The sequence below is a fragment of the Chelon labrosus genome, assembly GCF_963514085.1.
Source record: "Chelon labrosus genome assembly, chromosome: 7".
In the NCBI taxonomy this organism is placed as follows: domain Eukaryota; kingdom Metazoa; phylum Chordata; class Actinopteri; order Mugiliformes; family Mugilidae; genus Chelon; species Chelon labrosus.
In genome coordinates this window covers 15,878,273-15,905,724 of record NC_140343.1, presented here as the reverse complement: position 1 = coordinate 15,905,724, position 27,452 = coordinate 15,878,273, and the positions used below count along the sequence as shown (strand labels likewise).

The 27,452-nt window shown below is 44.5% G+C and overlaps 1 protein-coding gene across 2 annotated transcripts in view; it reads right to left on the bottom strand.

The window, feature by feature from the left end:
- Positions 1–212: 212 nt before the first annotated feature.
- The window catches only part of ssbp4 (single stranded DNA binding protein 4), an 80,539-nt gene continuing 53,299 nt past the window's right edge, over positions 213–27,452 (bottom strand). The window contains exons 5-17 of one of the 2 annotated variants that reach the window (XM_084548391.1): positions 22,227–22,316; positions 12,668–12,751; positions 10,420–10,546; positions 10,206–10,273; positions 8,939–9,003; positions 8,116–8,161; positions 7,979–8,014; positions 7,788–7,842; positions 6,481–6,551; positions 6,194–6,272; positions 5,757–5,785; positions 5,572–5,673; positions 213–3,361 (exon numbers count right to left, since the gene is read on the bottom strand). In XM_084548391.1, the coding sequence (XP_084404517.1) occupies positions 3,332–3,361; positions 5,572–5,673; positions 5,757–5,785; positions 6,194–6,272; positions 6,481–6,551; positions 7,788–7,842; positions 7,979–8,014; positions 8,116–8,161; positions 8,939–9,003; positions 10,206–10,273; positions 10,420–10,546; positions 12,668–12,751; positions 22,227–22,316 (882 nt within the window). In that variant the 3' untranslated portion in view covers positions 213–3,331. The remainder of the gene's footprint in view (positions 3,362–5,571; positions 5,674–5,756; positions 5,786–6,193; positions 6,273–6,480; positions 6,552–7,787; positions 7,843–7,978; positions 8,015–8,115; positions 8,162–8,938; positions 9,004–10,205; positions 10,274–10,419; positions 10,547–12,667; positions 12,752–22,226; positions 22,317–27,452) is intronic. The other variant, XM_084548390.1, reaches the window with a different exon arrangement.

The following is a 27,452-nucleotide window of genomic DNA, read 5'->3' as shown; positions in this document are numbered from 1 at the left end:
GGATGGGTTTATCTGATCAAGCAAGGCGGATTTTATTGAAAAAGAATTTGAGAAATCTTAAACAGCTGACGGAAAACACACAAATTTATGAACATTTTTAAAAGGATGTCTCCACTATGTGTATTAGACTACACTGACTCTACAATCTAAAGCATAAGACTGAGATTGAAAGTTTAATAAGAGATGGAAGAAGATTCAAGGAAACACCAAGGAAAAATCAAATGACATTTATTATTGATGCATTGTTTCTTTTTTGATAAGCAAATTATCTGTTTTCTTTCAGTCTAAAGAAACTTTACAATATAAAGAAACATACAAAGAACATCTTTATTACCTACACAAGACACCTAAGTCCCTAAGACAAGATTCTGAACTATCCTACCATGAAATACAAAGCAAACCCAAGAGACAGACTGCTTCATATTGAATACTGCCGTGTCATCAGAGAGGACCATGAATGGTACAGGAGAATCATTAATATCCCCTTCCCTTGAATCCCCACCCCTCCCCGACTCAATATAACCACCCCGCCCAACCAGCAAATCTCCCTAATGGTACAGTATTATACATCACAATAGAAGTACAGAGATGGCCAACGATCGATATACACAGAGGACTGAGAGAGGATCAGTGAGAGAGCTTCAAACTATACAACGCTATTACAGGAGCGAATAGCAAAGGACACAGTTTTTCCCCATAGCTATTACTTTTTGATCTACACTTAAAATGAGGTTTTCGTAAGTATTTTTTCCTTTTTAATTTTTTTTCTTTAAATCGATAAAAATCCTTCATATTAAAAACTGCAATGTGAGGTCACATGTTTTGTGAGAAGATGCCCTTTGGAAAAATTATTCACACGGTTTTTCAAATCAACAGTAACTTTGAACAGAAACTTAAGGAGTCAAGGGCAGAGTGAGGACGCCACAGCTGGTTTGCTTCTCTCTGTCCTGTCCTCTCTCTGTCCCGTCCTCCCCACCATACCATACAAGCCTTCAGCGCACGGTCTGCATTAAGTGTTACTGTAATCTATACATTTAGCAACGTTTACTGTATTCTATAAATTTTGCCACATGAGCCACATCGTCAGCGCATCCTTTCTCTATGAAAAACATGGACAGTTTTATTTATAATTTACTTTCAGCTGTATTCATTGGTAGTGACTGACATATCAAAACATGTCAATGATATCAAAATGCATTATACAGTATTTACAAAAAAAAGGAAATTAAAGGGTGGGGGTTGGGTCGGGACTGGAGGAAAGAAGGGAGGCGTGTGTCACTACGTAGAAGGAACACCGGAGAGAGTGACTCCCAGGCCACCATTAGCCAAACCCTGCCTGGAGATGTCCCTGTTGAATTCTGGGTACAATATGTTCACATTGATATCAGGAATAGGTACGTCACCATCCCCCATGGAGGCTACAATGTTTGTTATTGTTGGTTTGAACACAGCTGCGATGTAAGTGTTGCTGTGTGGTGCCACGAGAGATTATTTATACCCCTTGAAACAGTGACAGCGAGAGCTGATCAGGCCAAAAGTACAGAACATACGAAAAAAAACAAAAATTAAACAGCATAATATGATGCTATGCTTTTCTTAGTGTGCAGATTCTATGGGCTTTCATTTTTTTTCATCAGTTGAATACATTTAAAATAAAAACAATCCACAAAATGGAAATATATCCACTGTAAATCTTTCCTGTTACTGTTCCGCTTCTTTAGACCGACGTGGCTGCATGGTCTCTGAATCCTTAGGCGCATTTTTTCAGCCGCCCAGACATCTGCATCATTTTTATCCCAGGGAACTCATCGATGTAACCTCTGTGGAGACAATCATTCACCCTGGGCTTAGAAAGTGTATCAAACGGGATCTGTGAGTTCAACACAAACTCAAAGCAAGAAAGGCTTCATGAGCGCATCAGAGGTCCCGCGGTCTCTCTGAGTCCAAGAGGAGATGCTGGTGAGACCAGAATGAATCCTGGGAGGAAAACGGCGCCACTTGCGAATCCACAGTGAGGCTGAAATCGTAGCGATAAAGGGGAACGAACCACATTTCAGGATTCACAGACAACTTGTAAATAACAAATAATAAAACAACATCAATACAAGCTAAATATGTTGTATTTACAGACCAGACCAAATCCAAAAGAAGAGACGAGAGCATCCACAAAACGCTCGGTCTGCTACTGAATTAGAAACAGCACCCATCCCGATAATCATCTCAGGACGTCACCAGAGCCATTTTCTCGCAGTAAAAACATAGACAGTTGAGGGAGGGGTTGCTTATTAAGACAAGAAAGCTACACATCGGATTATTCACCAACAGACACTTTGTACCAGAGGGCAGCGGAGCTCTGAGTGAGCCCCCGCTTCAGCTGTATGGCTAGTTTTATCTGACACACCTCAGCACAAACTACTTCATCAGGTGAAGACACTCATTTCGCTCTTCCGCTGCAAGACCAGGGAGAACATTTAGGTGGCAAAGACACAAACCACGAGTTCAGAAGACGCTTTCAGGAGGAGGTATGTGAAGTGAGACAGACCGTGACAAATACAAGACAAACGACAAATAACCTAAAATCATGTAAACAGAAAATCATTGTGCATTTTTCGAGTGTGTGCTTATTCTGTCATTGTTGATGCTGCTGCTGAGATAAAATGTGCCCTTTACAGGAAATCATAACTACATTAGTCAAATAATATCAATTTTGAAAATTAGAACAATAATATTATCATCAACAACAAAAAAAAAAAATACACATTTAATGAAAACCATTCTTGCCCTAAAATAACATTATTAGTTCATATTTTTCTGCCACAGGCGCAGAGTTTTTGAATGAGGGCTTTCGGCCCCTTGTCAGTCAACTACTGCGTGCCCTCATGACTTATGATCAGCATGATATAAAGGTGGGGTGATGGTGGGGTGGAGCTGAATGCAGAGGGACATCTTGATTGGACCTGAATGTCACCCATGAGGGCAGGTTTTGGATTTGAGAGAGGCGGGCTTGGGGCAGGTTCGGGTTCTCACTGTCCAAAGGCCCTCGATGAGGCCCAGCAGGCGAGGAGAACTGGAGAGGAGACCTTCCTGCTGCTTGGTGGCCATTTCATGCTCTTACAACCATTTTACAGGCGTTGGGATGAGGGGCCTTCAGAGGAGTCCTGCCTTCCAGGGGAATCCCCAGGGGCTGTGTGGCACAGCACACCATCCACGAAGAGGAGGAGGCGGAGGAGGAGGGAAGAGGGAGGAAGGTAATGCAAGACGCACCAGGGTGGATGGGAAAGGGAGATAAAGGGAGATGAAAAGCAAAATAAAAGATAAAATAAAAAAAAAATCACACACTCATCGTCATGTTGGGTGAATACTGTAAAGAGAGAAAAAAGAGAGGGAGGAGAAAAAAGATAAGCCAATACTATATTAAACTTGTTATGCTACCCAGTTTAAGATGAAAGCGATACTTAAAACTAGATGCCATGTCCAGTACACCAGCCTTTTGCAGCAGACATTAAACATAACTGTTAACCCTCTCTAACTTATTCTCTGTGTCAGTAAACCAAGCAAGCAGAGCAGAGTCCAGCCCAAAGAGAAAATGTTAGGGAATTTCAGATCACAGGGACGGCACAGTCTCGTATTAATCACTTTATGACAATCTCTCCATGCATCAGAGAAAGCATATTGCGTGTTTGGGTTTGTTTTTTACATGCTTGTGTCTGGGCATGCTGTGTTTGAGTTAGGTAAACTGGAGAGAAGGGGTATAACTATAAAAGACTCAATTAGGCCATGGGGGCTAATTTTGAAACCATGGTAGTTTGTGCTAAGTAGAGCAGGGTTGGGTTTTACAAACACAACATTCTGGACTTCTCTGTAGAGTCATCATTTTGTTCTTAGGTCAGTTTAAAGGAAAACAGGTTCACAGAAATGAAGACTTAAAGGGGAACTACTGTTTTTTACAACCTGGACCTTATTTCTAGCATAAAATACAATTGTTTACTCACCCATATAACTTTTGTGTCATTTGCACTGCTTCAGGAGATAATTAAATCAGCGTATATCCATATAGTGGGAGTGACTGGGGCATCGAGACGCAGCTTCTTCTGACCTGGACGATGTCATGTCTGAGCGGTGCGCGCACCCGCAACGGTCGGCTTGTTTACCTGTAATTTACTACTGCTATTTTTTTGCAACATGGCTGAATATTTTTCCGATTCTGAGGTTGTGGACGAACCGTAGCAGTAGCAAATTACAGGTAAACAAGCCAACCGTCGTGGGTGCACGCGCCGCTCAGAGACGACATCGTCCAGGTCAGAAGACATCATCCGTGGTCCGTACATTGACCTACAGACCCCGGATGATGATAACAGGTAACTCCGGACTCAACGGGGAATAGCACTAGCGTATCATAACAAAATATTGGCGGAATGAACGAGTTTCGCGACAGATAATGCGTTATTTAGAGGCTGCGTCTCGGTGCCCCAGTCACTCCCACTATGTGGATATACGCAGATCTAAATATCTCCTGAAGGAGTGCAGATGACACAAAAGTTATATGGTGTGGGTAAACGATCGTATTTTATGCTAGAAATAAGGTCCAGGTTGTAAAAAACAGTAGTTTCCCTTTTAAGGAGCAAATTAAGAAAATAACATACATTTTATTTAGATTCCCTTTGGTAGGGAAAACAATAGAGTATACTCAACCTTATCTTGAGACCTAGCTTTTAATTGACTTCTGATTTTATTTATTTATTTATTTTTATTTACTGACATTCCACATACTAAGCTGTGTTTCCATGGTAACAGTCACAGACACACACTGACCAGTCGAAACCGAAATAACTGGCCAAACAGACCTCATAAATGGCAGTTTGTTAACGGTGTTGTGAAGTGAGCTATAAGAAATGGAGAAGAAAGGTTTTTCTTTGCTCTCTTTCTCGTGGCGCAGTGACCTGTTTGTATCACAGTAATACACTGTTAGTTGAAACATAATGGCACGCTGAGTCCAACTGGTGAGTTTACAGCATAAGAGAATTACAGCGTCACAGCTCTGCTGTATGTCTACACCAGGGCAAGAAGATTATCGGCATTGTTACTCTCTTCGCGCCGAGTTATTACAGTAAAATATGGTTGTAACTGAATATTTTCTGGCTCAACTTCACATACTTATATGTGCATGGAGGAGGTGAAGATGTATAGAACAGTTGGGACTCCAGCAACACTTGTATTATTTTGTAATTAAATTTTTTCATACGCAACTAAGTGAGTTTTGGCTACTTTGGATTTTGTGGCGTTAAAGGAGCGGATTGACGCACTTACTCTCAGACATATTTTTAGTTTGAAAATGCTTTAATTTAACCAATCCTGCTCGACACTGTCAGGTGCTAGACAGTTTAGCACAACGTCTGTCTGTGTGAAACCAGGCCCAGGTCGCCATGGACAATTGGATAGTACAGTCATCTAATGTGCAGGGGTCTGTATAAGTGAGGCTCATGCCAGACGGCGGAGTCACAGTTGTGTTACATATAATGAGCTTCGGCGTGAGTGAACTTCTTGAGTTGTGCTGCACGATGTTGTACTCACACTTTCACTTTGGAATGGGTTTAAAAAGTTGCCTGCCATCTCGCCGTCGTCCCGCGGGGTGCCGGGAGGATTGTTCATGCCTGCCATATTGTTGGGAGAATTCTACAACACAGATGTGGACCGGTGAGGAATAAAGAAATCATACAGGTGGACAAACAGACAAACACACAGATAGTCAGCCTTACCTTTGGCAACCCATCCATGTCACCAGAGCCTGTGATTAGAAATAAAACAAGAAACAGAAGCGTTAGCTTTAACTGGTCCTCAGCGTGCTGCTGCTGATTCAGTGCCAGATCAGGGTATCTAAAGCAAGTGGAAACAACCTCCCCTCTTACATGTAATGGTCTTTAATTAAGCTATTTGTTTCAGATACAGATGAGCACAAACTCCACTGGCTTCGCTGATCCCGTCTCACACATCCACTGGATCAATTGGCCTACTCACTGCCCCACTAATCTGTTTAAACTTTGATCAATACCAGGAAGCGTCCGACACTTCCTCTATCTGCCATTAGAGGGCAGAGTGTCACTTCTAAAAGCCTGTGTTCAAACAAGGTTTCAGTCAGTATACCCAAGAGCTTATACAAAGTATCTGCTACATGCACTGAGCAGTAGTTACTCACCTAGTGATCCGTTCATATGATGCTGCTCCATAGCACCCATTCCACCCATGGGCCCATCAGGACCTGGCCCCATTGGGAACTGAAGAAAAACAGGTTGTTTTCATTTACATATCACAAATTTGCCTCAAAGGACTTAACAGTTAGAGCAAGAACATCTCCTAAGGCCATTTATGTTGCTTTTTAGGTGATATGGCATGGTGACAAATTAGATTTAATCAGTGATTAATTAAATGTAGAAACTCTGAAGGCTTTAATTTCGAGTCAAAATGAAATAAATAAATACTTACATTAGGTCTATTTCCACCAGGGCCAATAGGGTTCATCATTGTGTAGATGTTTTCACTTGAATTTGTTGAATCTGTGAAGAAAGAGCAGTTTTAAACTGTGAATACAGCAAAGCAGACTATGGCGTACTTGCAAAAAAAGAGAGAAATGTCCAGTTATTCTAAAAAAACAAGGTTTGGTTTAAGTATAGGATGATGAATGTGGAATAATGAAGCCATGTCTTTCACTGTCTTTGAAACAGTTTGAGTTACAGAGCTTTTGATTCGTACAAGCACAAGACAAAGACCACCTGTATGCTAATTTCTCTGCCAGTACATAATGTCAGAGAACCCGTCAATCAGTCCTCTCACTGCTCTCTGCAATATGCAATGGAAGAAACCTGTTATCTCTTATTATTGTAATAACGGCATCTGTAATTATCTGGACAGGCTGGCGTCTTAGCAACAACCACATCCTGTGTCGCTCCTGTAAATATTCAGAGGGATGAGGTGACCTTGATCTGACATTGCAGTTAAAAAGTCACGAACACAGAACTGGGATCAGTAGGAACAAATTCAAGTTAAAAGACAGAAGCAGAGACGGAAAGCGGTGGAGAAATTTTGTCCCTCAGTGTCCCTGAATGCAACTTGTGCTGTCGTGACTGAAAGAGAGGTGGAGGGGGAGAGCGGGGGGAGTGACCTGAGTGTGAGGTGTGCATTTTTGTGGGAGGTTTGTGTGTGTACGCCTGTGCGCACAGTCTTGGCGACTGCAGTGGAAACATGTTTTCCCTCCCGGTGTACGTGTGAGCAGCCCTGCAAAAAGGTTGCCCCGCAACATACACAATAGAGGTATGTATATAAATAATAAATAGTGGACACAAAAGGAAGCTCTCCACATCGACAGGATATCAGCCAGCAGTGTTTTGTTCTCGGCCAATCCTCCGCAGAGACACTTTATTGATGAGCCAAGGCTGAGATGGATCAGTCAGTGGACTGCAGACCGACATGCCTCTGCTTCCTGTCTCGACTATGACACAACACAGCTAACAATGCTGGGGGATTTTTCACAGTGTGCCTTAAGTGAAAAACTGTGAGACAATAAAAAAATGTCATGTATACCACATATAAAAGCACGTTCAGTGCAGTATTTTTCATTTATAAATGTTTTACACTAAAAAATTCTCCTAAAGACTGGATTCCTCCAGTATTTAGAGGCACATCTCTGCCTATCCCCCAAAGAGAGATACATATCTGACAGATTTGATGTTTCTTAGACAGTGAAGGCTGGATAAAAGTAGAAATCAGAAGGGAGACTGAAGTGTATAACTCACCTCCGGGGCTAGGCATGATGGGAGTTCCTGGTGGGCCGCCTCCCCCTGGAGGGCCCTGAGGGGTTGAGAGGGAGAGAGGGAGAGAAATGAGCGCTGAGTGCATCTAGATGGCAGCGTGCCTGTTAGATATCACCGCTTGACAGGTAATTTATGGCCCGTGGTCGAACACGAGTTCACGACGGTACACTTACCACATAGTTGCCCGGAGATGAAGATGAATAAGCTATCTGTGGAGAGAATAGACCCGAGGTGAAACAAAACATGAGACACAGTTATTGTAAACACACTCAGTCATGTGGGTATGAAGACGTGAGAGAGTGTGACTCACCGAGTTGGTGTTGGGGTTCGGCCATGGACCTCTTCCACCAGGACCCCTGCAAAAAGCAACAGAGGGGTACTTAGTAGGGGAAGATTACTTAGAGGATGTCATGATTTAAGTCATTTCTACATAAATACAGTCTATTAGTTCATATGCACAACAGTCTGGAAAAGAAGTGAATTACATGATAAAATGTTTTTTTGGATTTTATTGGCGATATAGCTATTTTGTCGTACAGATTCAAACTCAAACTCTGAAGGATTGTCCCGTTAGACACATTAGTGACATCTAAGTTTTTATTCAGCATAATGAAATTTACAGGGCTCAGTTAACTTTCTGGATTTAACAGTTCATTGTGCAGTGTTTCGGATTATTTTAAGGTCGTTTGTGTAAAAAATGTGTCTCCATCATGTCCTTCGTCTGTGGAAAATAATTTTTCATTTTTGAAATGTTTCAATTTGGCTTTCATAAACACCACAGGAAAGAGACTGCTCTTTTGAAGGTCACCAGCAATCTCCTGATGGCCTCTGATGCGGGCATGTGCCGCATCCCGGTACTGCTGGACCTGAGTGCAGCCCTCGACAGAAGTGATGCCACAGTATTTTAACAGACAGACTCAGGCGGTGGGTGGCCGTCTCTGGCAAAGCTATGCTCATCTATAACTGTATTCCTTCATTTGCAAACGTAACGTATGGTGTGCCTCAGGGCTCAAGTTTAGGTCCAATTCTATTTTACTTAAACCTGCTAGACCAAATCAAAAAGGCTTTTGGCAGCTAAAACAAAAAGAAGATAAAAAATGGCTTTCAGAAACATTATTTTCTGGTTTACTAACATGTTCATGCCTGGCATCCCTGGCCCCATGGAGTTCGGAGGAGGCCTCATCCCTCCGCCGTAGTTCTGCACAAAGAGATGAACACACAGTCAGTACAAAGACCCACACCTGCTCTGTCTAAAGGTTTGAATCTTAATGAAGGTCAGCGATGATCATGTCTCCCACTAACTAGTGTTTAATTATGTGCATGTATGAGCTGTGTGTGGGCTGGTTAGAGTGGGCTGTGTGTGAAAGCGGACAGCTGTGTGTGTGTGACTGTTTGTGTGTGCCTGTACGTGGTGAGCCTCGCTATATGTGTCTGTGTGTACATGCTCTCTTCTGCGTATTTGCATGTATGCCTTCATGGCTGCCCAGTAGGTGGGTTTGGCTGGCATCACATGTGTGTACTTGGGCATGTGTGTGTGTGTGTATGCCTGTGTGACTGAAGGAGAGAGTAGTGGGGCAGGCCAGAGAGCAGCTCCACTCTGAGGAAGAGTTTTGTTCGGCAGACGATTACACTTGTCGAGCAGATGCCACACCAGCTGCTAGTGCGCTCCCTGCCAAAGTCACCGAGCCAGGGTGGCACAGAGAGGGGCCGAAGGGCACGGGGAGAGAGTGTGTGTGTTTGTGTCTTTGTGCGAGGTGACGCTGGAGTGTGAGGTGGCTGGGTGCAGAATGAAGCAGCTGTTTGGGTAATGGTAATTCAAAAGGACACTGTTCTTTAAGCGTATTACGTCTTACAATAAATCACATTAGCAAAAATTCAAGTGATAAAAGGAACTAACAGTGTTGACTTTGGCACCATCTTTGGTCAAATGTGTTGGTGGTGACTTCCTCATGGCGGTGTGAGTATCCCATCTCTATTTGTCTCTCCAAGGTGGGAGTCAACAAGTAGCGTTTAATACGGAGAACTGGTGTTAGCGGTGGGCGAGCTCTGGTCAGGGCCAAGCTAATCACCAGAGCGTGTCTGACATTTAAAGACCAAGTTATGAGGTTGGCTGAACCAAAACTTCTCTTCGGCAGTGGAGAGTTTTATCTGCATGCTGTTTATAGGCTGCTGGTTTGACATTATAGCTGTTTTTATGGGAGCCTTTATTGAAGGGCAACCAAACATTGGGTTTGCTCGTAAACTGAGAGTCCAAGCACCAAATCTGGCTGTGTGGCAGCTGCATGGAGTGAGTGCAGCGGGCTGAAGGACACCATGCGCCGTCGTGACTTGCTTTAGTACGGCAGCCCTTGTTATATAATTGTATGCAACTAATATAGAAGTTGGTGTATTATAACATACCTGTGGGCCCATGCCTCCCATGCCTCGAGGGGGATTCATTCTCATTGGACCTCCCATGTTCGGATGTCCTGCAGTGAAACACAGAAGAGCATTAACATAGCAGCACAAGTTTAAATAATAGCTTTAGAAATGAGGAAACGGTGTTTTTGTGTTGATCAGATTCGAGTGCAAACATGGAGCCTGCAGGAAATAACACCACAATGAGGGTCTGCACCTTGAGGTCTGGTGGGGTCCAGGCTGTTTGGAAGGAGAGGCTGTGACCCGGGGATGCTCCCAGGAGGCTGATTTGGCATACGGAGGGAGGGCCTTGGGCCACCTGGGTACCGCGGAGACATGAATGGCTGCAGGAAGGACAGGTGAAGGACAACGATTATTGCATTTCAGAATGATCACACGCAATATACTTGTGTAAATATGTTGACTAACTGACTTAAATACCTTCAAAAAGTTTGCTTACAACTTTGTTTTAACCGAGTGCAATTCAAACACTATAAGCTCGGGTCACATACAAGGAAACCCAAAGCAATCAATCAAGTTTCATTCAATTTGCAAAAAAATTAAGCGTCTACTTAATGATGGCTAAAATTAACATACTGTAGCTCAAGTGGAAACAAATAATATTAATGTAACACACTCGTGAAATTGTGCTGACACTATTTATTTATTGTAGAGTTTGTTAAAACGAATGCAGCAGGAGTCATTAAACCGACTTCTAAGGAAATTAAAGCGAGATGAAATGACAGAAAGCACATCAAGCGCACATGTCTCAGCACGCCGTAGTCATTATCAGCTCAGTGAACACCAAATTAGACGTCAAATTTTAGTTTAATAACGTTGCGTCCGTAAATCTGGCCGAGTCTTTGTTTGGTGTCTTAAGACGAACAAATCTCACGTCTACTATTACTCATTAAGACAATCTGAGGCTTAAAATTAATCAGTCAAGCACAGATCTCTATGAAATGCTAAAGCTAATATAATGATAACACTATTATGTCAATCAGCTTCAATTAAACCTCTCTTCCTGATGTATATCTGTGCAAATCTGCTCATGTTTTCAGCTAAACCACAGAAAAAAAAACAGTTCTTCTTGATAAGTAACACTACCAGGTGGTGAAACAAGGCACAAAAGCTGGCAAACCTGGCTCCCTTTCCACAACCTGTCCACAAATGCTGTCTTCGCATTTCAGCAGGGGGAGCTATTGTGTTGGAGAATTATGTGCTGCTGTAGTTTTGTTACATTTCCCAGGAAGGAGGGGCTTGACATTAAGTTTTGGAAAGTAAGACCTCAGGTGGTAAAAGCCATTAGGGTAAAGGTAAAGGAGGAGAGAGGAGTGAGAGCTAGACAAGAGAAAAACAAAAAAGCAGCACCGGGAGAATGACACGAAGAGCTGCAGCAGAAAAAGAACAGAAACCCGACACAGCCGGATGAGAAGACCGACATCTTGAAGGTGTCTGTTTTGTGCAGTGACACGTGTGCTGGACATGCTCCTGTGTATCCAGACAGCAGTGCCATGCAGACGGACTGTACAGTGTGATTCGTCACGAAAAACTTATAGACGCGTGCGGTTTCTGCAGAGCGGCGACAAGAACAGGCCGGCCGGGACTCGCACACAGAGCCGGCGCACAACTAGTGAATAATGTAAAGCACCACAGACAGATGGTTTTCAGAATTACCTATGAGAGTACACTGCTGCAGCTACAAATGCCAGCACCCAGAGAGCCACATTTCTGTCAGATGATAGGAATTAATTCCAGTCTCAGTCCAACTATTTTGGTGTCAAGGGGAAACACGCTGATTTGACTGCTGATTGGGGGAGAGTTGTGTGTTTTGGACGCGGAGCATGAGCAGCAGAATAATGTTCATATCATCGTTTTTCACACAGTGACAAAAACAGACAACAAAAATATAACAGGAGACCGCATTTCAGTGGTAATTACATGCTGCCTGTTCTGTGCATCGGGTGTGTGTGTGTGTGTGTGTGTATGTTCGGGCCAAGCGGAGGACGAGTTATATAATTACAATTAGTGCTTGAGGCAAGGACCGACTTACTACTGTTTTCCTTTACGCTCACGTCTACGTTTCCCTCCTCTCCCCTCCTCCTTTGACCATGTTGTGGTGGGTTTGTGCACGAAGAGCTGCACAGTGTCAGGCTGTGCTGCAATATTAATGGTCTATTGATGGACTATGGGATGGTGAGTGGTGGGCTGAGGGAGAGAGGAGGCCCTCCAGATGCACCTCCGCTCCTTACAGCTGGGCCAACACAGCTAAATTATTCATCCAATCCACCATTGTGGATGCTGCCTCTCCTGCCTGCTAGCGCAACAAGGGACCAGTGTGCTGTTTCGACGAACGAACGAGTGAGTGAGTGAGTGAGTGAGTGAGTGAGTGAGTGAGTGAGTGAAATGGACAGCAGACGTAGAGAGGGAACTACAAGAGAAGTTTGTACATGTTTCTCCCTTACCTGTCCGTGAGGTCCCATCATGGGATTGCTGGGGTTGTGTGGGGGAGGCTGCGTGTGAGGGGAAGGCTGAGATCCTGGAGGACCCTGGTGAAGAAAAGATATACAGATGTCAAGAAAGTGCTAACAGAAAGGTGGTTAGCAGTGATGCCTCACAGCAAGAAGGCTCCGGGTACGAGTTTGCATGTTCTCCCTGTATCTGCGTGGGTTCTCTCCGGGTACTCCGGCTTCCTCCCACCGTCCAAAGACATGCTCGTTAGGTTAATTGGTGATTCTAACTTGGCTGTAGGTGTGAGTGTGAATGGTTGTCTGTCTCTCTGTGTTAGCCCTGTGATAGACTGGCGACCTGTCCAGGGTGTACCCCGCCTCTCGCCCGATGACAGCTGGGATAGGTTCCAGCCCGGTGACCACGGTAAAATCACAATACCTTCCCTAGCGGTTTGAATGGTCCAGCATATTCTTGCCAGAGCATAATCAGTTCCCAACAGAGTGACTCCAGACCAACATTTGGAAATTTGGACTGACTTCCAGACCAATAAGGCATCTGTCTGTAGAGGTTTGCCTCCAAATGAATACAATGGATGTGATTGGGAAACTGTGTAAAAATTACATTTAAAAAAGTCAACAATAATTTTTTTCAGCAATTAAAATGAGAGAAAAAAAGCTTTTTGAGACTTCAATTGAATCTATGATACCGTATATCAGCCCAAAACATCTAAATCAATCAAAATTAGTGGAAGATATTAAAAAAGTATATATTCTCATAATTTATCATTACAGTTTAATGTGAGCACACCATTATAAATGTGCGTCCAGATAGATGATTGACTCCAACTGTACACAGTACACCTGCTGAACCAGATGTAAAAAATAATTCTCCCACCGAGGATCAACAACAAACCTCAAACATTTTGGGGCACTTGGAGCTTTTTGTTTCGGCTCTGCTGGTATGAAAGACATTCCACCAGAATTCAAGCTCAAACAAGCATGGTAGCATGATACTGGGGAGGAATAAATAATTAAGTGGCTGAAGAAAGAAGAAAGATGGAAGATCACTAAAGCTATGAAGGCAGCGAATATTGGCTGGCACGCATCAGGAGGCAAGAAACCAAAACCCAGTGGGAGAATAATGCTAGCCAATGTCAGTGTGAAAGGAAATAATCATTTTCTGACATGTTGCTCATATACGTACTTATGTAAGCTGATAGACAACAGCAAAACTCAGATTCTGTTTATATTTACCCCTAGTGGTCAAAATCAGAAAGTAAATGCAGCATGTCCAGTTAAAATATGTATAATTACCGCACAACTATCATTACTACTCTACTACAGCAACAAGGAATGTGTGTCATAAAATTTGTCAGTGACATTACCAAAGGGCCACATTGATTTTCATGTACAAGAATTGTTAATTGCCAGGATGAGGTCAGATCAATTCATGAAGCGGGCTGTAATCAGCATTCAATTACAGTACTGCTGCCAAAGGATAATTCGGAGCATTTTCAAACACTGTATTATTTTTGTAAATTCTACCATAATGATACTCGATCCAGCTTGCCAGAGTGAAAGCCATCCAATACAGAATCAAGGGCCAAAGCAAGCCTAATTCTGGTGCTCAATTTGCCTGCACAAGGAAGTGCCAAATACTGAAACTCAAGCAAACGTCACCGTGGCAATAAAATGGAAAGAAAAGTCCCGCGTTGAAAATGACTGAAATTATTCTGTCACTTAAATCAACTCTGAACCGAAGGCTCAATCACTAGTATGTGAGAGAATGACAGGACGAGACCTTTGCTTAGGTTAATCCCTCAGAACAAACGCGGTGTCACGTTAAAGTGAACATCACAAGACCATCTGAACCCAGACATCCTTGCCTCTTTCTACATCTCGTTCCGTGAACATCTGAACGCAGAAAGAGGACCACCTACTTCCGGACCACGCTTATCTACTCGTCTGCCAGAGTCTCCATCGGGCACCTTTCTGTCAGGTAACATTACAGGTGTGTGTCTGACTGTCTGTGTGGGTGTGAATGTGAGTTGTGCAACTGAGTGGTGATGAGTGGGAGAACAGATGATAGCAGATCTTCTTCTTACAGAGTGTGTGTGTTGAATTGATTATGCGTGTGCATGAAGGGTGGAGGTGGCCGCTCCTTTGACAATTTTGCTTCTAATATCATGGTGAAAGGATTAGGGATGACCAAAAAGGTAGACACTCTTTATAGAAATACTATACATGCATGTCCACATACACATACACACAAACACTAGGCACACAATGAATTAATTTTTCTGCCTTCACTTGAACAGATCTCTCTATTAGTAAGTACATTTACAATAGTGTACCACTAATACATTTAGAATAATCTAAAACAAACCGAAAATCTGCTAATGTTCACAATTTAGAAGTCAAAAGCACCGATATTTAACATTTTGACTTATTCATTTACCGGGGATTTTATATTTTACTACAGGATTCTGGGGGTTCATGTGTCTTTGTGCAGATTAGCCATGTGGTTTCTCCACTGGGAGGATGGGGCGATGCACCTCTGAATATAGTCCAATCAGTGTAAAGACATAACCCATGGATTTCTATTGTCCAGATCATAAATAGACTCTAATAAATAATTAATGTACCTGTTTTCATACTGCATATTACTTCCAGGATGGCTTGCACTAACATGCTTTCGTCATTTCGTCATTTGCTGCGTAGGAAGAAGGACTTCCACTTGTTGAATCGTATTGTAAATGTTTTAATTCATCTCATATTATCAACCCCACAGCCGCTGCTCTTTAATCTGGATTTGCTGCAACTAAAATGAAACACACGCGATGTACTGAATCAGATGTGATGTTTATTTTGGCTTTACGATTAAAGCTGTTGAACTGATAAACAGCAGCGTCTAGTGGTCACTGTTGGTATTGCAGTAAGAGCAGAACTGCGAAAAATAACGTCATGTGATAACGTCTAGTCATCCCACTGAACGGGTCACCTTAGCCATCACCATCACAGGAAGAGCTGCCACTGAAGATTTGATCAGTGTGCATCGTTCTTGTTCTTGAACGTTTTTGATGTTACTACTGGGTTGCCAAATATGCAAATACTAAACTTCAGTACACACAGTTTTTTCTGTTGATTCATTTTCAGCATACTAAGTACGTAAGTGTCTAGACAGGTGCATCGCCTCACCTGTGAGCATACAACATCATTTTTCATAAAGGAGGCAGCCGCCCCCTTCCTCCCCCCACCTCCTTCCTTCCCCTCACTTTCCCACCCTGCCCACCGTGCCGCCCTCCCTGTGTGAGTGCTCTGTTGGCATGGCTGGGACGGCGGAGCGATGACAGAGCCGAGCACCAGGAACCTGTAGGCGCAGCTACAGTGGGAAAATAAACACGGCTGACTGACAACTCGAAACAAATGCATTCCCACAGGCCCAGACACTGACACAATGCCCCTGTGTTGCCAGGTACGCCATACAAGAGCACGTTGGATTTTGGCAGAAGAGATGAGCTTGCGCGTTATGCATGAAAACAATACTGATCATAAGCAGAAGCACTTATTCATGGACTTGCAACCCTTTCTAAAAAGGCACATGTGTTGAGCTCAGCAGCAGCAGTAGCAGTAGCAGGGCTCTCGAGACAGGTGCTTCCTTTCCTTTTGAGACATGGCAGTTTATTTTTCTTTATGTGCTGACTCTATTCATTTCATTGTCACGAGACCGGCTCATCTGAGAAGTTTCCACGAAAGCCACTTATTAACCAGCCACACAACATGCAGTCGGTCAATACTCTATTCAGCCATCTGGAAATATTTATTTACTTGTTCATTCCGTGTTCTCTGGATGAGTTGGCAGTTATGACGTTTGTACCAGTGCCGCTGTGGTTTTTCTGCCACTCAGTGTGTGTATGTTTTGGGTGGTTAGCACCAGCTGTACTGGCTAGCTCTATCTCTCAGCAGGTTCACACTGGGGCTAATGCAGCGCTAGCTCTGTCTGACCTCAGAGGTTATTGTTGTTGCCGAGCCAGTCTGTGTGTGTGTGTGTCTAACAAGACACCCCTGCGGGGTCTGACTGCACTGACCCAGCTGCAGCAGTCTGGTTCTCCTCTACACACAAACACACATGAACAGCTCAGTTTTAGTCACTTAGGAGGACAGTGCATTGAACTGCATTCATCTTTTAGAGCCTTACCCTCACTTTAAACATAAGCACAGCATGCCGTACCTCAAGAGTGACCCCAGCCTTAACCTGAGCCTTATCCCACTTTAACAAAATTTGAATATTTAACCAGCTTTGTATCCCGGAATGTGGCTTTATGAACATATTTCTGTTCCTGTAGCGTAAGGAATACAGAATCTCTCGCTCTCACACACACAAATATGCACAGCGCTCCTCTCATGTTCTTCTCTATAATGTGCCATAATGGAGCGTAGCTCCTTTGGCTGGGCCTCCCTAGGCCTTCCTGCTATTACATCTGAATGGGCCAGCATATGGCCTTTATGGCTGTACTGTTCTCTCTACATGTCCCTGCAGAGAGAGGGAGCGAGAGAACATTTCAACTGTCACAGAGGTATACGCTGAGCGAGCCTGAAAAGTAGCTTGGTTGGAGTGGGTGCGAGTGTGCGTGCGTGCTCGTGTGGCGTTGTTTTGTGCATTTGTGTAGGAGAGGGGAAGGAGGAGGGGGACACGGGGAGCGTTAAATGAAGCAATTAATAAAATCATTTTCTACCCGGCTAAGGAGATAACAGCTTGGCACAGTACCACAAACCCATCAACACAACCCCCTCGCCTCCTCACCACTCATTTCAGCTTAAGGAAGACCCACACCGCTGCCCCTGATGGACCACTAACGGAGAGAAAGAGAAAGACGTGGAAGAGTACCAGTCTTATGTGGCTGTGGTCTTGATTATAGCTGCTAACACTAGAGGGCAGTGTGGAACTGCCAGCAAACTACTGGACACACACACACACAAACGTGCACACATACACACACACACAGGGAGAACACAAAGCAGCCTGCATCACTGAACACAACAAACAAAGCCAGGAGGAACAGCACCACACACACACACACATATACACACACCGAATGCACACTCATTGTCATTCCTTGCTAACATTCCAGAGAGAGAGGCAGCAGTGGGTCTCTTGCTAGCTCATGGTATATAGCATGGCAACATGTCGCTCAGAGATGGGAACACGCTATCAGGGTTTCTTTTTTTTTTTTCCCCGAGGACAGCCATGAAACGCTGACAGCCATTTAAACATGTTAGGACGGTACCGGATGATTTATATACTGTGCAGAGGCTTTAGGCACTAGATGTGCAACAGCATCAAGGGGGTCTGATCGGTCCCACGTTCATTCTGCAGCAGGACAAACATGCAGACGGAGTCATAACCAAGTATCTTCAGGAGAAAAAAAAAGAACAAGGGGTCCTGCTACACACAGTATGGCCTCCACAGAGCCATGACCTTAACGTAAAGAGTTAACCTGTGAGTATATGAAGAGGCAGAAATCAGACAGAGCAATGAAGCATGGGGGCAACCTATTGATACTTGAATACACTGGTTTAATTTAGTTCTGTTCTGTGTACTTGATATGAAGTTAATTGACATACGATTCACCCCTTAGCACGGCACTGTGCCTGCGATCCCTCCCTCTTATCGTAAGATGAGCATCCTGAGTTTACAAGTGAAATTTCACCAACCCCGGGGGAAACGTGCGCGTTCAGAGCGAGTTCTCACGTCTGTCCCCAAACTGATAAAACATACAGTATCGTAAACATTCAGCTGATAGGGACGAGGCATGCGCAGGAGGAGACAAAGGCCACATTCAAATCACTGTTTAACTGTAGTGACTGTTATCAGCGTGTTTGAACTCAGCCTAACAGAACCTCTGGGCAGACAATGGACTGAGAAAACGTTTGCGGAGGGCTGCCTTTCATTTCCAAGTGTCTGTCATTGAAGAGGAATTGCAAGGTATCATTTCTGCCGCTGTCCTCTCAAGGATAAGCAGCGATGACAAGAGTAAAAGACGGTCCCTTTACTCAATGGCTTTAGTTCAGGCAGAAGTGAAAATTTTTGTCTGCGCACTTCTGCACCCGTGTGTTTTGGATCTTGTATTCACAGAGCAAATTCAGATGAAGTAGAGAAAGAGATTAAAATGTTTCAGAGAGATTTTTTATCTGTTTCCATCTTTTGTCCAGGGGTCAAAGAGGTTGAAAACTGCCGCGCCTGACTTTATGAGACTCAGACTGTTTGGGCAGCTAATTTTGCCTCCTAACAACCTTGTAATTGTCCATCTATCTCAACCAAGAGCCAAATCAGAAGTCTAGATCCTCCGCTAAAGGACCAGCAATGGCCCCAAATAAACATTTAATAGTTAATAAATTATATCTCAGACATATTCCTATAATAATTTCTATGTGCTTCCCAGCTCATTCCACCACATTTATCAGCATCTGACCGGAACGAACCCCGAGATCAGCCTCACCTTTGATAAATAAATGACTGAGAGCAGATGTCTCCTAATTCACCATGTGCCTGCCATGTGTCAGCTTTGAACAGGTTCTTAAATTTGTCTTTGATACCTGGATTGCTTGTTCTTAAATGTGTAATCAAACCTAATCCTCTTGTTGTGCTTTTCTGCGTTGCCCCTGAAGAGCAGCAATTACCTGCAGTAAAACGAACAGCCTTTGACTTAGGATCCCTCTTTTTTTTTGGCAAGAGTTTAGTGGAACGAGGCTGCCCCACCCCGGCTGGTTTACAGACTTAATGGAGCACATTATGTTTGTTGAGTACCTGACGTAGCGGGGATTTTTGGGGGCATTATTTGACAGATAGCTCGTAGAAAATCTCTAAACATTTGATCAATAATTAATTATTTGTGAAATACTTTCCTGACGTCTCTGTGTCCTCTCCTCTCCTCCAGTCTCTGCTGCTTTTCTCCTCCTCTCTGTCATTAACTCTGCCTCTCCTTGAAGCCTCTCCTCCCACTTTCTCCTCCCCCCTGTCATCTCCCCTTTTGCTTGCCCTCCCCAGAGGGCCATGATGCAGCAGGGATGGACTTTTGCTGAGAGGGGGAGGATTATAAACCAAATGTATGCCCCATAGACACCTATTCCTTATCTGTTTCTTCTTCTATTGCCTCAATCACATCCCTCTCCGCAGCCGCCTTTTTGCTTGCCAGGCTTACAAAGTGAGCTACACATTAGAGGAACACGGGAGCCGACACCCTCTTCCTCCTCCTTCCACCTCTGTTTCCCTCCACTGTCTCTCCGTTGCCCCTCATCCCTCTCTCTTAGGACTGCAGCCAATAACAGTGTTGGGGTCACCTATGTTAATTACCATGCTAGTGCATCTGGGAAAAGTTTAGGCAACGCGCACACACAGCACATGCCAACAGTTCACACTCTGAGAGTCGGTGAGTAAGCATGTGTCACCGAGGCAGTGTGTGTGTGAGAAAATATTAGTTTCAAAGACGAGGGAAATGGAGAGAGTGAGGAAATGTCATGGAGAAGGATGCCAGGCGTGCGAGGGGAGAGGGGCTGACCCAGAGTTGGGATGAGAAACGACTCAAGCGCTGAGACAATTCCGCTTTAGGAGATTCTCCAATCTACATCAAAAAGCATTGTTAAGTGCGGCTGAGGGAAGCGCAGCGAGAATGGGACTGAAATCTCAACATGTTGGAGGGAAAACATCTGCCTCCACCTTCGTTTGAATGAATAAATGCATTGCGGAAAACTCAGTAGCCTGCACTTTCAGGGTGGACCGCAACCATTAGTTCAGCAGGGAACGAATGTCAGCTACCTACAGAAGGCAGAGTGTGGTTTTGGCTCCGGCTCAAGTTCGAAGATGTGAACACGATACGACACAATAATGTATGTCGCTGTTCTGGTAACGGTGTGGGCCTGATTTAAGGAAATCTGATGTAAAACTTGAGAAGGTGCAGAGGACATTACGTCTTTGCTGTTGTGATGCTGCACTGTGCAGACTCTCTTCACGCCTTATTCCTTTTTTTTGGTTTTGTTTTCTTCACCTTTGCATGCTTTGCTCAGATTAGCTGATCTAAGCAAGGAGAGGAGAGGAGAGGAGGAAGAAGACAAGATGAATATAGCATGCATCCTCTTGCTCTTTCCTCTCCCTGTCTCTCCTCTGCCCATCCTGTCTATCTGTCTGTCTGTCTGTCTGTCTGTCTGTCTGTCTGTCTGCCATGCGCACGGGGTCTATTTATGGAAAGCAATGTCACTCACGCAACACCATCAGATAGCTTTCTCCCTGTCCTGCTCGCTGCTCATACATCATTAACATTCTTCACGACCCCAACACACACGCACAGGCTGCACAGCGCACGACACACTGCCAATCACCCAAGTCCAAGAAAAAGCAGACAAATGGCTACAGTCTCATACCGTATGCACATAAACATCAGGCATACCAATCACCCAGTAAGCGGAACATACAGTGTATGCAGTATTGACTGTGCTCAGTTAAGATTGCTGCAACAAAGGATTATTGATTAACCTGTTTTTGATTAACAAAATAAAATTCATTTTCTTGCATTTCCTCTTCAGTTAAGAATCATACAGCTCCCATGTGCGTAATTAGCCCAGCAGCTAATTTATTCTGCGGAAGCTTTACATATGCCGATAGGTGTTTTTGTGACCATCAGACACACCCAAACTTTTTTTGATTTCATTTTATGAAATCCAGCAGCTTCATCAGCCAGAAGAGCGGCATCAACCTTCTCAACTAACTCTCAGCAAGTGAAGTGAATAAATTCCTCTAAAGGCTCTTATGCAGACAAAGACAAATGTCCCGTGTGAGGAGTTTCGCCAAAGGACATTTGCGGGGGCTGCTCGGACCGCTAATGACGCGACGTGAGAAGTCCAATATTTTTTGGTGACTTTCATAAAACTAACATTAGCTGCAGTGGCAACTGAGTAATTTTCCGTTCTCTTTTCACTTCCAGCCATTCAATGAATATATTTGGAGTGCAGCTATTTTAAAAACCTCAGTTTTGAAAAGTGTTACTAGTTTAATGTGTGTCAGAGTGTCAAATGAGGTTCCTGTGTGCGTGTTTGCATACGAGAGAGAGAGGGAGAGAGAGAGGGAGGAGAGAGTGATGGAAACAGAGAGAGAGAGTGTGTGAGTGACCTCGTCAGCCTCTGGGACAGCCTTCAGAGAACAGTGATGACAGGAGGAATTAGTGAAGCAACACAAACCAGAGAAAATAGCTTCCTCTCCTCTCCTTCCCTCCATATCCACATTTTATACACTGTAATATGTGAAAACTGGATGGGTGAAAACTCTAGGAGTCGACTCTGCAGCATCAGTCAGAGCACCAGGAGTTAACAACCCAAACATGGACATATGGGACGGAGGCAGAGAGGCAGAGAAGGGAACACATCTGGACAGGGATTAGGACAGCTAAAGAGGCTAAAAAAGGAGGAGGAGACAGAAGGATAGGCTTAGCGACGGCAAAGGGAGGAAGGGTAGGGGTAGGGTTGGAGGTGACGGTGGGGGTGGCTGACGGATGACGTCAGGGACCCGTTTTCTTTTCCTTACTTGAAAGAAGGCCGGGGGCATGGGTCCTCCTGGCATGCCATCATTTGGAGGCATGTTGCCCATCACTGGACTGGGGGCAGCGGCCGCGCTCTGTAAAAAAAAAGAGTTTTCTTTCAGTATTCCTGTTCAGTGGAGCATTTCCAGCATGAAACGGCAATATGCATGGTGTTAACATAATCCTTTTGTTGACGTTAATAGAAAGAGACGGGATCAGAAATGATTTCGCCACAAATCTGGACACAAACGGACCAATGATGAAGATATTTTGACACATTAATTGGTGAAAGACACACAACTGAGATTATGTTCAATAGAAACCTTAAGGCTTCTGCGTCTGTACATTGAATCGGCAACATTCAAACAGCCAAATGCAACATTTATTTTCAGATTCCGCTGAACCTAAAAGTGGGACATGAATGTCTCGGTTAAGGTTATGAAAAGGAGAAATTGGTAAAAGTGCTGATGTTTGACTCTGAGCCCACCCCAGTGCTTTGCTTTGTACACAACAAGCCTTTATTTCTGATGTGAAACCCCAGTTTAAATGTGGCCTGCAAACATATTTCTTGCAACATTTCCTTCATGTCTCCTCTCAATTATAATGATTTTCAACGTCGGGGAGGAGACAGATGTGACACTCGCTGCTCTGGTTTTCTTCCGAGGCAGTGGAGCTGACAGACAGTCGGGGGGTTTGGTCATGACGGCTTTGACAGAGCTCAACATTCACACATGGCCGGGGCAGTGAGAGGAGGAACAAAAAGTTAAGCCGGATTTGTGCTTCTGCGTTGGTGCGACGTATGTCTGTACCCTACGCCGGCGGTACGTACTAGCCCGAGATGTACCATCCGAGAAATTTAAGTACATGACGCGGCGATGCTGATGATTGGTCTGAAATGCATTTCATTGTTCTTGTCTCAGACACAAAAAATCTCCTAGACACCATCTACTCGGACGTCTTCATTGATTTCAGTAAACTGTTGATCAACATTTATTAGCTCCGACTCAAACATGAGCCAATCAGTTCCAGTCGGCAGTCGCTTGCAGCCCAGCCGACCACTCACCAAGTGGCGTTTCAGTGGCGTAATTACAGAACGATGTCGATACACGAGCGCGCAAGTATAAGTGCTCAGCGTACGACACCCACATAGGGTCCAGCATAGGCTCCTCAAGCTTTACACTGAGAGCAAATTCTGAGACAGACTATGGGGGACGTTCAAAACACAGTGGAAGAGGAATGAAAAAGCTTGTAAAACAAACACTGACAAACACTTTAAAGCAACGTACAACGTCTTTATATTTGTCTGAGCGCTAACCTTGATGTTGCAACACTTCTCAAAAGAATGTATGGACATAAACAATAATCTTAACCAAATAACGCAGGTGGTAGATCAGTAAATACTTGAAGTTTGAAAAGTGTCAATACTTCCATCTCTCCTCCATAAACTCTATTTCCTTTTGAACAATCAGACGCTCACATCCACAAAACGTACAGACGCATACACTCAGAGCTCTCCTCCAGGCCCCCCTCCCCCCCGGTGTAACCGGAGCTCCTCTCACTTCCATCGTGAACAATCCCTCCACGCCTCCGGTGACCTGCACGGCCCAGACGCTAACTAACGGGCCCCGGGGCCATGAGCCAGGACACACACACATGTACGCCACACTGGTAAGAGGGTGTGACTCTGTGGGACACTGAACAAGACGCAAGAGACTCGCAGAGCACGCACGTGGACATCCACAGGAGTGAGACGAGCGGAGAGACGGACATTTGAAGAGACAGCTGGCAAACAAGAGAGGAGGAGGAAGAGATGGAGAGTTCTCGCAAAAGGGTGACGAGGCGAAGAACAGTCTGCTAAAGAAGCTTCTATATCTTTAAGGTCCATATGTGAACTCTGCCCGTTCCTTCCAGCCTCGACTGCAGACGTGCGGAAGAGGTCAAGAGTATGCACCAAAACGCAAAGTTAAAGGGCATACTTGCTGCCAATGCAAAACAAACATTTGATTTGGTTTCGCTGATAATAATCTGAAAGTTTGTTGGTGAGTATAAAATGGACATTAACTCAGATTCTATATATCACTTTCTCACATTTCCACAGCCACCCAAGCTGGTTCATGTTTCTTTCCTAACCTGCTAACTATCCCAAACAGTCTACAGTAACTGAGACTCAGCTATGAGCTATGAGTCGTATTCCCAACAATTAAAATGTAACTGAAATGGCTTTGGTGTGTGTGTGTGTTACCTGAGATCTGATTGGCGATAATAAACATTAAGTGAACTTAAAGTTTGTTTCCAATGCCGCCTGCTTAATCAAAATTCCTCTGCCTCGGTTTGAGTCCAGATATTAGACTTCTATAGCACATGTGACAGAGCGAATATCACTGTGTTAGGCTAGCTCTGCACATTTCTACAGCAAACTAAGTGGGAACCAAGACACTGCTGACCCTGTAAAGTGTGTAATTGTGAGCATTTATTGAACAATGGGCAGCAAAAACAAAAGGCTAAATACTGTATATTTACACACACACACACACACGCACACACACAGTTAACCAGCTGCTGTCTATTCGGAGAGCATTAAGGAATCGGCAGAGAGAAAGAGAGAGGAAGAAATTAAAATGAGAAAAGGAAGAGAGAGAAGATGGTTGGACGGACAGCAGGACATCTCACGGAGCGGAGGAAGAGTGAATGGAAGTGGTGCTGGCGTGTGAGGATGTGTGGCGCGCTATGTTTGTGTGTGTGTGTGTGTGTGTGTGTGTGTGTGGCTGCCTGCCTCAGCCAGCCAACGAGGCTCCACAGTACTCAGGTGAAGCAGCAGCAAAAGGCCCCTTCTCCTAGTTGCCATGACAACCCCGACCTCAGCTCCTGCTCTCCAGTGCCCATTAAAACCCTCAGGCCGTCAATCATCAGCATGGCCAGGGAGCACAGAGAGAGAGAGAGAGAGAGAGAGGGAGAGAGAGAGAGAAAGAGAAAGAGAGAGAAATGAGAAAAGAAAGAAGAGAGAAAAAGAAACAGACATGGAGTTTAAAGCAGCCTGTGGCTTTTGATAGCTGCCCTGTTTGCCACCGCTATCTCCCTCTTTCTCTCTCCCTGCACACAAACAAACCCGATTCACAATACCTGCGCAGCGTCAACTCTCCCTCCACCTCCACAGAACCGTCTACTCACAATCAGAGCCCCGTTTCGCTGCGTTATTTCGAGATATCATCTTATTCCCAGCCCATTTTTATGCGGGCTTTCTTCACCCGGCGTCTAATTTCACATCCACGTATATATCGTTAAAGCGCTTTTAAATCAATTAAAAAGTCAATATGTTCGCAACTGCAGAGCATTCGGATCATTTGTTGTCTTCCAGGATCTTCTCTGGAGTGCGCCGCCGATGCGAGATTAGGTTTTAAGGCTTAGAGTTCCTCGAGGAGAAATCAACTGATTGCAGCCTTTTTTTTTTTATATATATATATGTGTGTGAGCGATTTGAAGGCACTTTGAAAGGTGTACGCTGGAATTCCTCAATGTCTATTGTGTTTAACTCAGTAGTTCTGCATTTTTGGGAACACACTTTGAGATGAGAAGATCGATAGCATTACAGCCGGCAGCCGGTAAAATTAGCTTAGCATAAAAACTGGAATGGGAGGGAGAACTGGTAACCAGGCTCGGCCATAGGAGTACCATCCATCTTCTTACGTAACTCTCCAAGACAGCAGATTTCCCTGGATTTGTTTTTCTTTAGCCAAAGGCAGCCTTCTCCTGTAATCATGGCCATCTTAAATACACAATATAGTTGGGACAAACACTAAATAATTAAAAGGCATGTTTTATTTTATTGATTAAGACAGCTGGAATCTAATGAGGGGGAAGATAAGAAGACTGTCAGCTGCCGTCTTGAGGTATCCGGTGACACATCCAAGTCATAAACACGGCAGCCTTTCTGATTGGTAGATTCCCGTCCACACAACACGAATGAAGCATTATCACGTGACAAGTATTTGATCATTTCTTCTAACACGAGGGGTCTGCTCTCCTTTGGCACCTGGTTGTGAACCTCTTTAGCTCCACAGTGGAGGCTGGCTAGCTGGCCGGGGCCCACAGACAGTGAGTGAGCGGCTCTATCTGTCCGGTGATCAGACCTCTGCGTCCAGGGGGTAATGGATCTGCTGTTATCTGGGTCCAGACAAGCAGGCCAACACACTGCTACCTGCTGGCCACAACAACACTGATACCGACCGGTTAGTGAGTGGTTGTGTGTCTCTGAATGAGCGTGCAAGGCTGTGTTTCTCAGCCCGGCCGGACCATACAAACCCACACAGTAGCAGTGTTTACAGAAAACACATAAAAATGTCCACACCGGCACCCTAAGGCTCTGAACAAAAACGAGTCCAATCAATGAGTCTCTGTTTATATCTACTTTTATTTTTCTCTATCATTCTTTGTCCAGATACCAGCTACACAAAAAAACAAAACACAAACTGTTTGAAGCTGCTAATATAACTGATGGGCGGTTGTACCCCACCTCTCGCCCGATGACAGCCGGGATAGGCTCCACCCCCCCTTGCGACCCTTCACAGGACAAGCGGTTACAGAAGATGAATGAATGAATGTACCTGATGATGTATGATGTTAAAACTGTTGAAACTGCATTATTTGCAGGCATAAACAGAGATATTGTACACGATCATGTCTCCACCATGGACGACTACTCCATAGCGTGTTAAAACATGCAGTCTGTGTGGCCTGTAGACTGAGATGCAGACAAACAGCTGGTTTCATCTGGCCCTGCGGTGGTGTTATGTGCAAACCAAACCAGAAATTACTCTTCGCGCCGCTCCTGCCTGTCATTGCCATCACCCTCCCAACTCCCCCATTTGTCCTTATGTCACAGCCTCCTTCTCCTCCTCTTCCCTCGGCTTCAAGTGCTCCAATAACTCTGTCAGTGAAGTCAACTCTATAAAGATTAGCGGAGACGCAGGAGTGTGTAAGCAGGGGCTGCCGGCCGACAGACGGGTCTAATCGATGGCAGACAGAGCGCTGCTCTGCCAGGAACCCTGCTCCCAACCCTGTGACATGGAAATGCCCTCGATGGCAGGAGCTGCTCTCTGTGCCGGCATGCACCCAGACATAACAGGTATGCAGAAAACTATGCGCGCATACACACACAGTGAGTGTGCACAGGAGCGTACTGTATATACCCCACGCCAACACACTGCCTTCCCATAGCTCAGGCAGCTGTTATG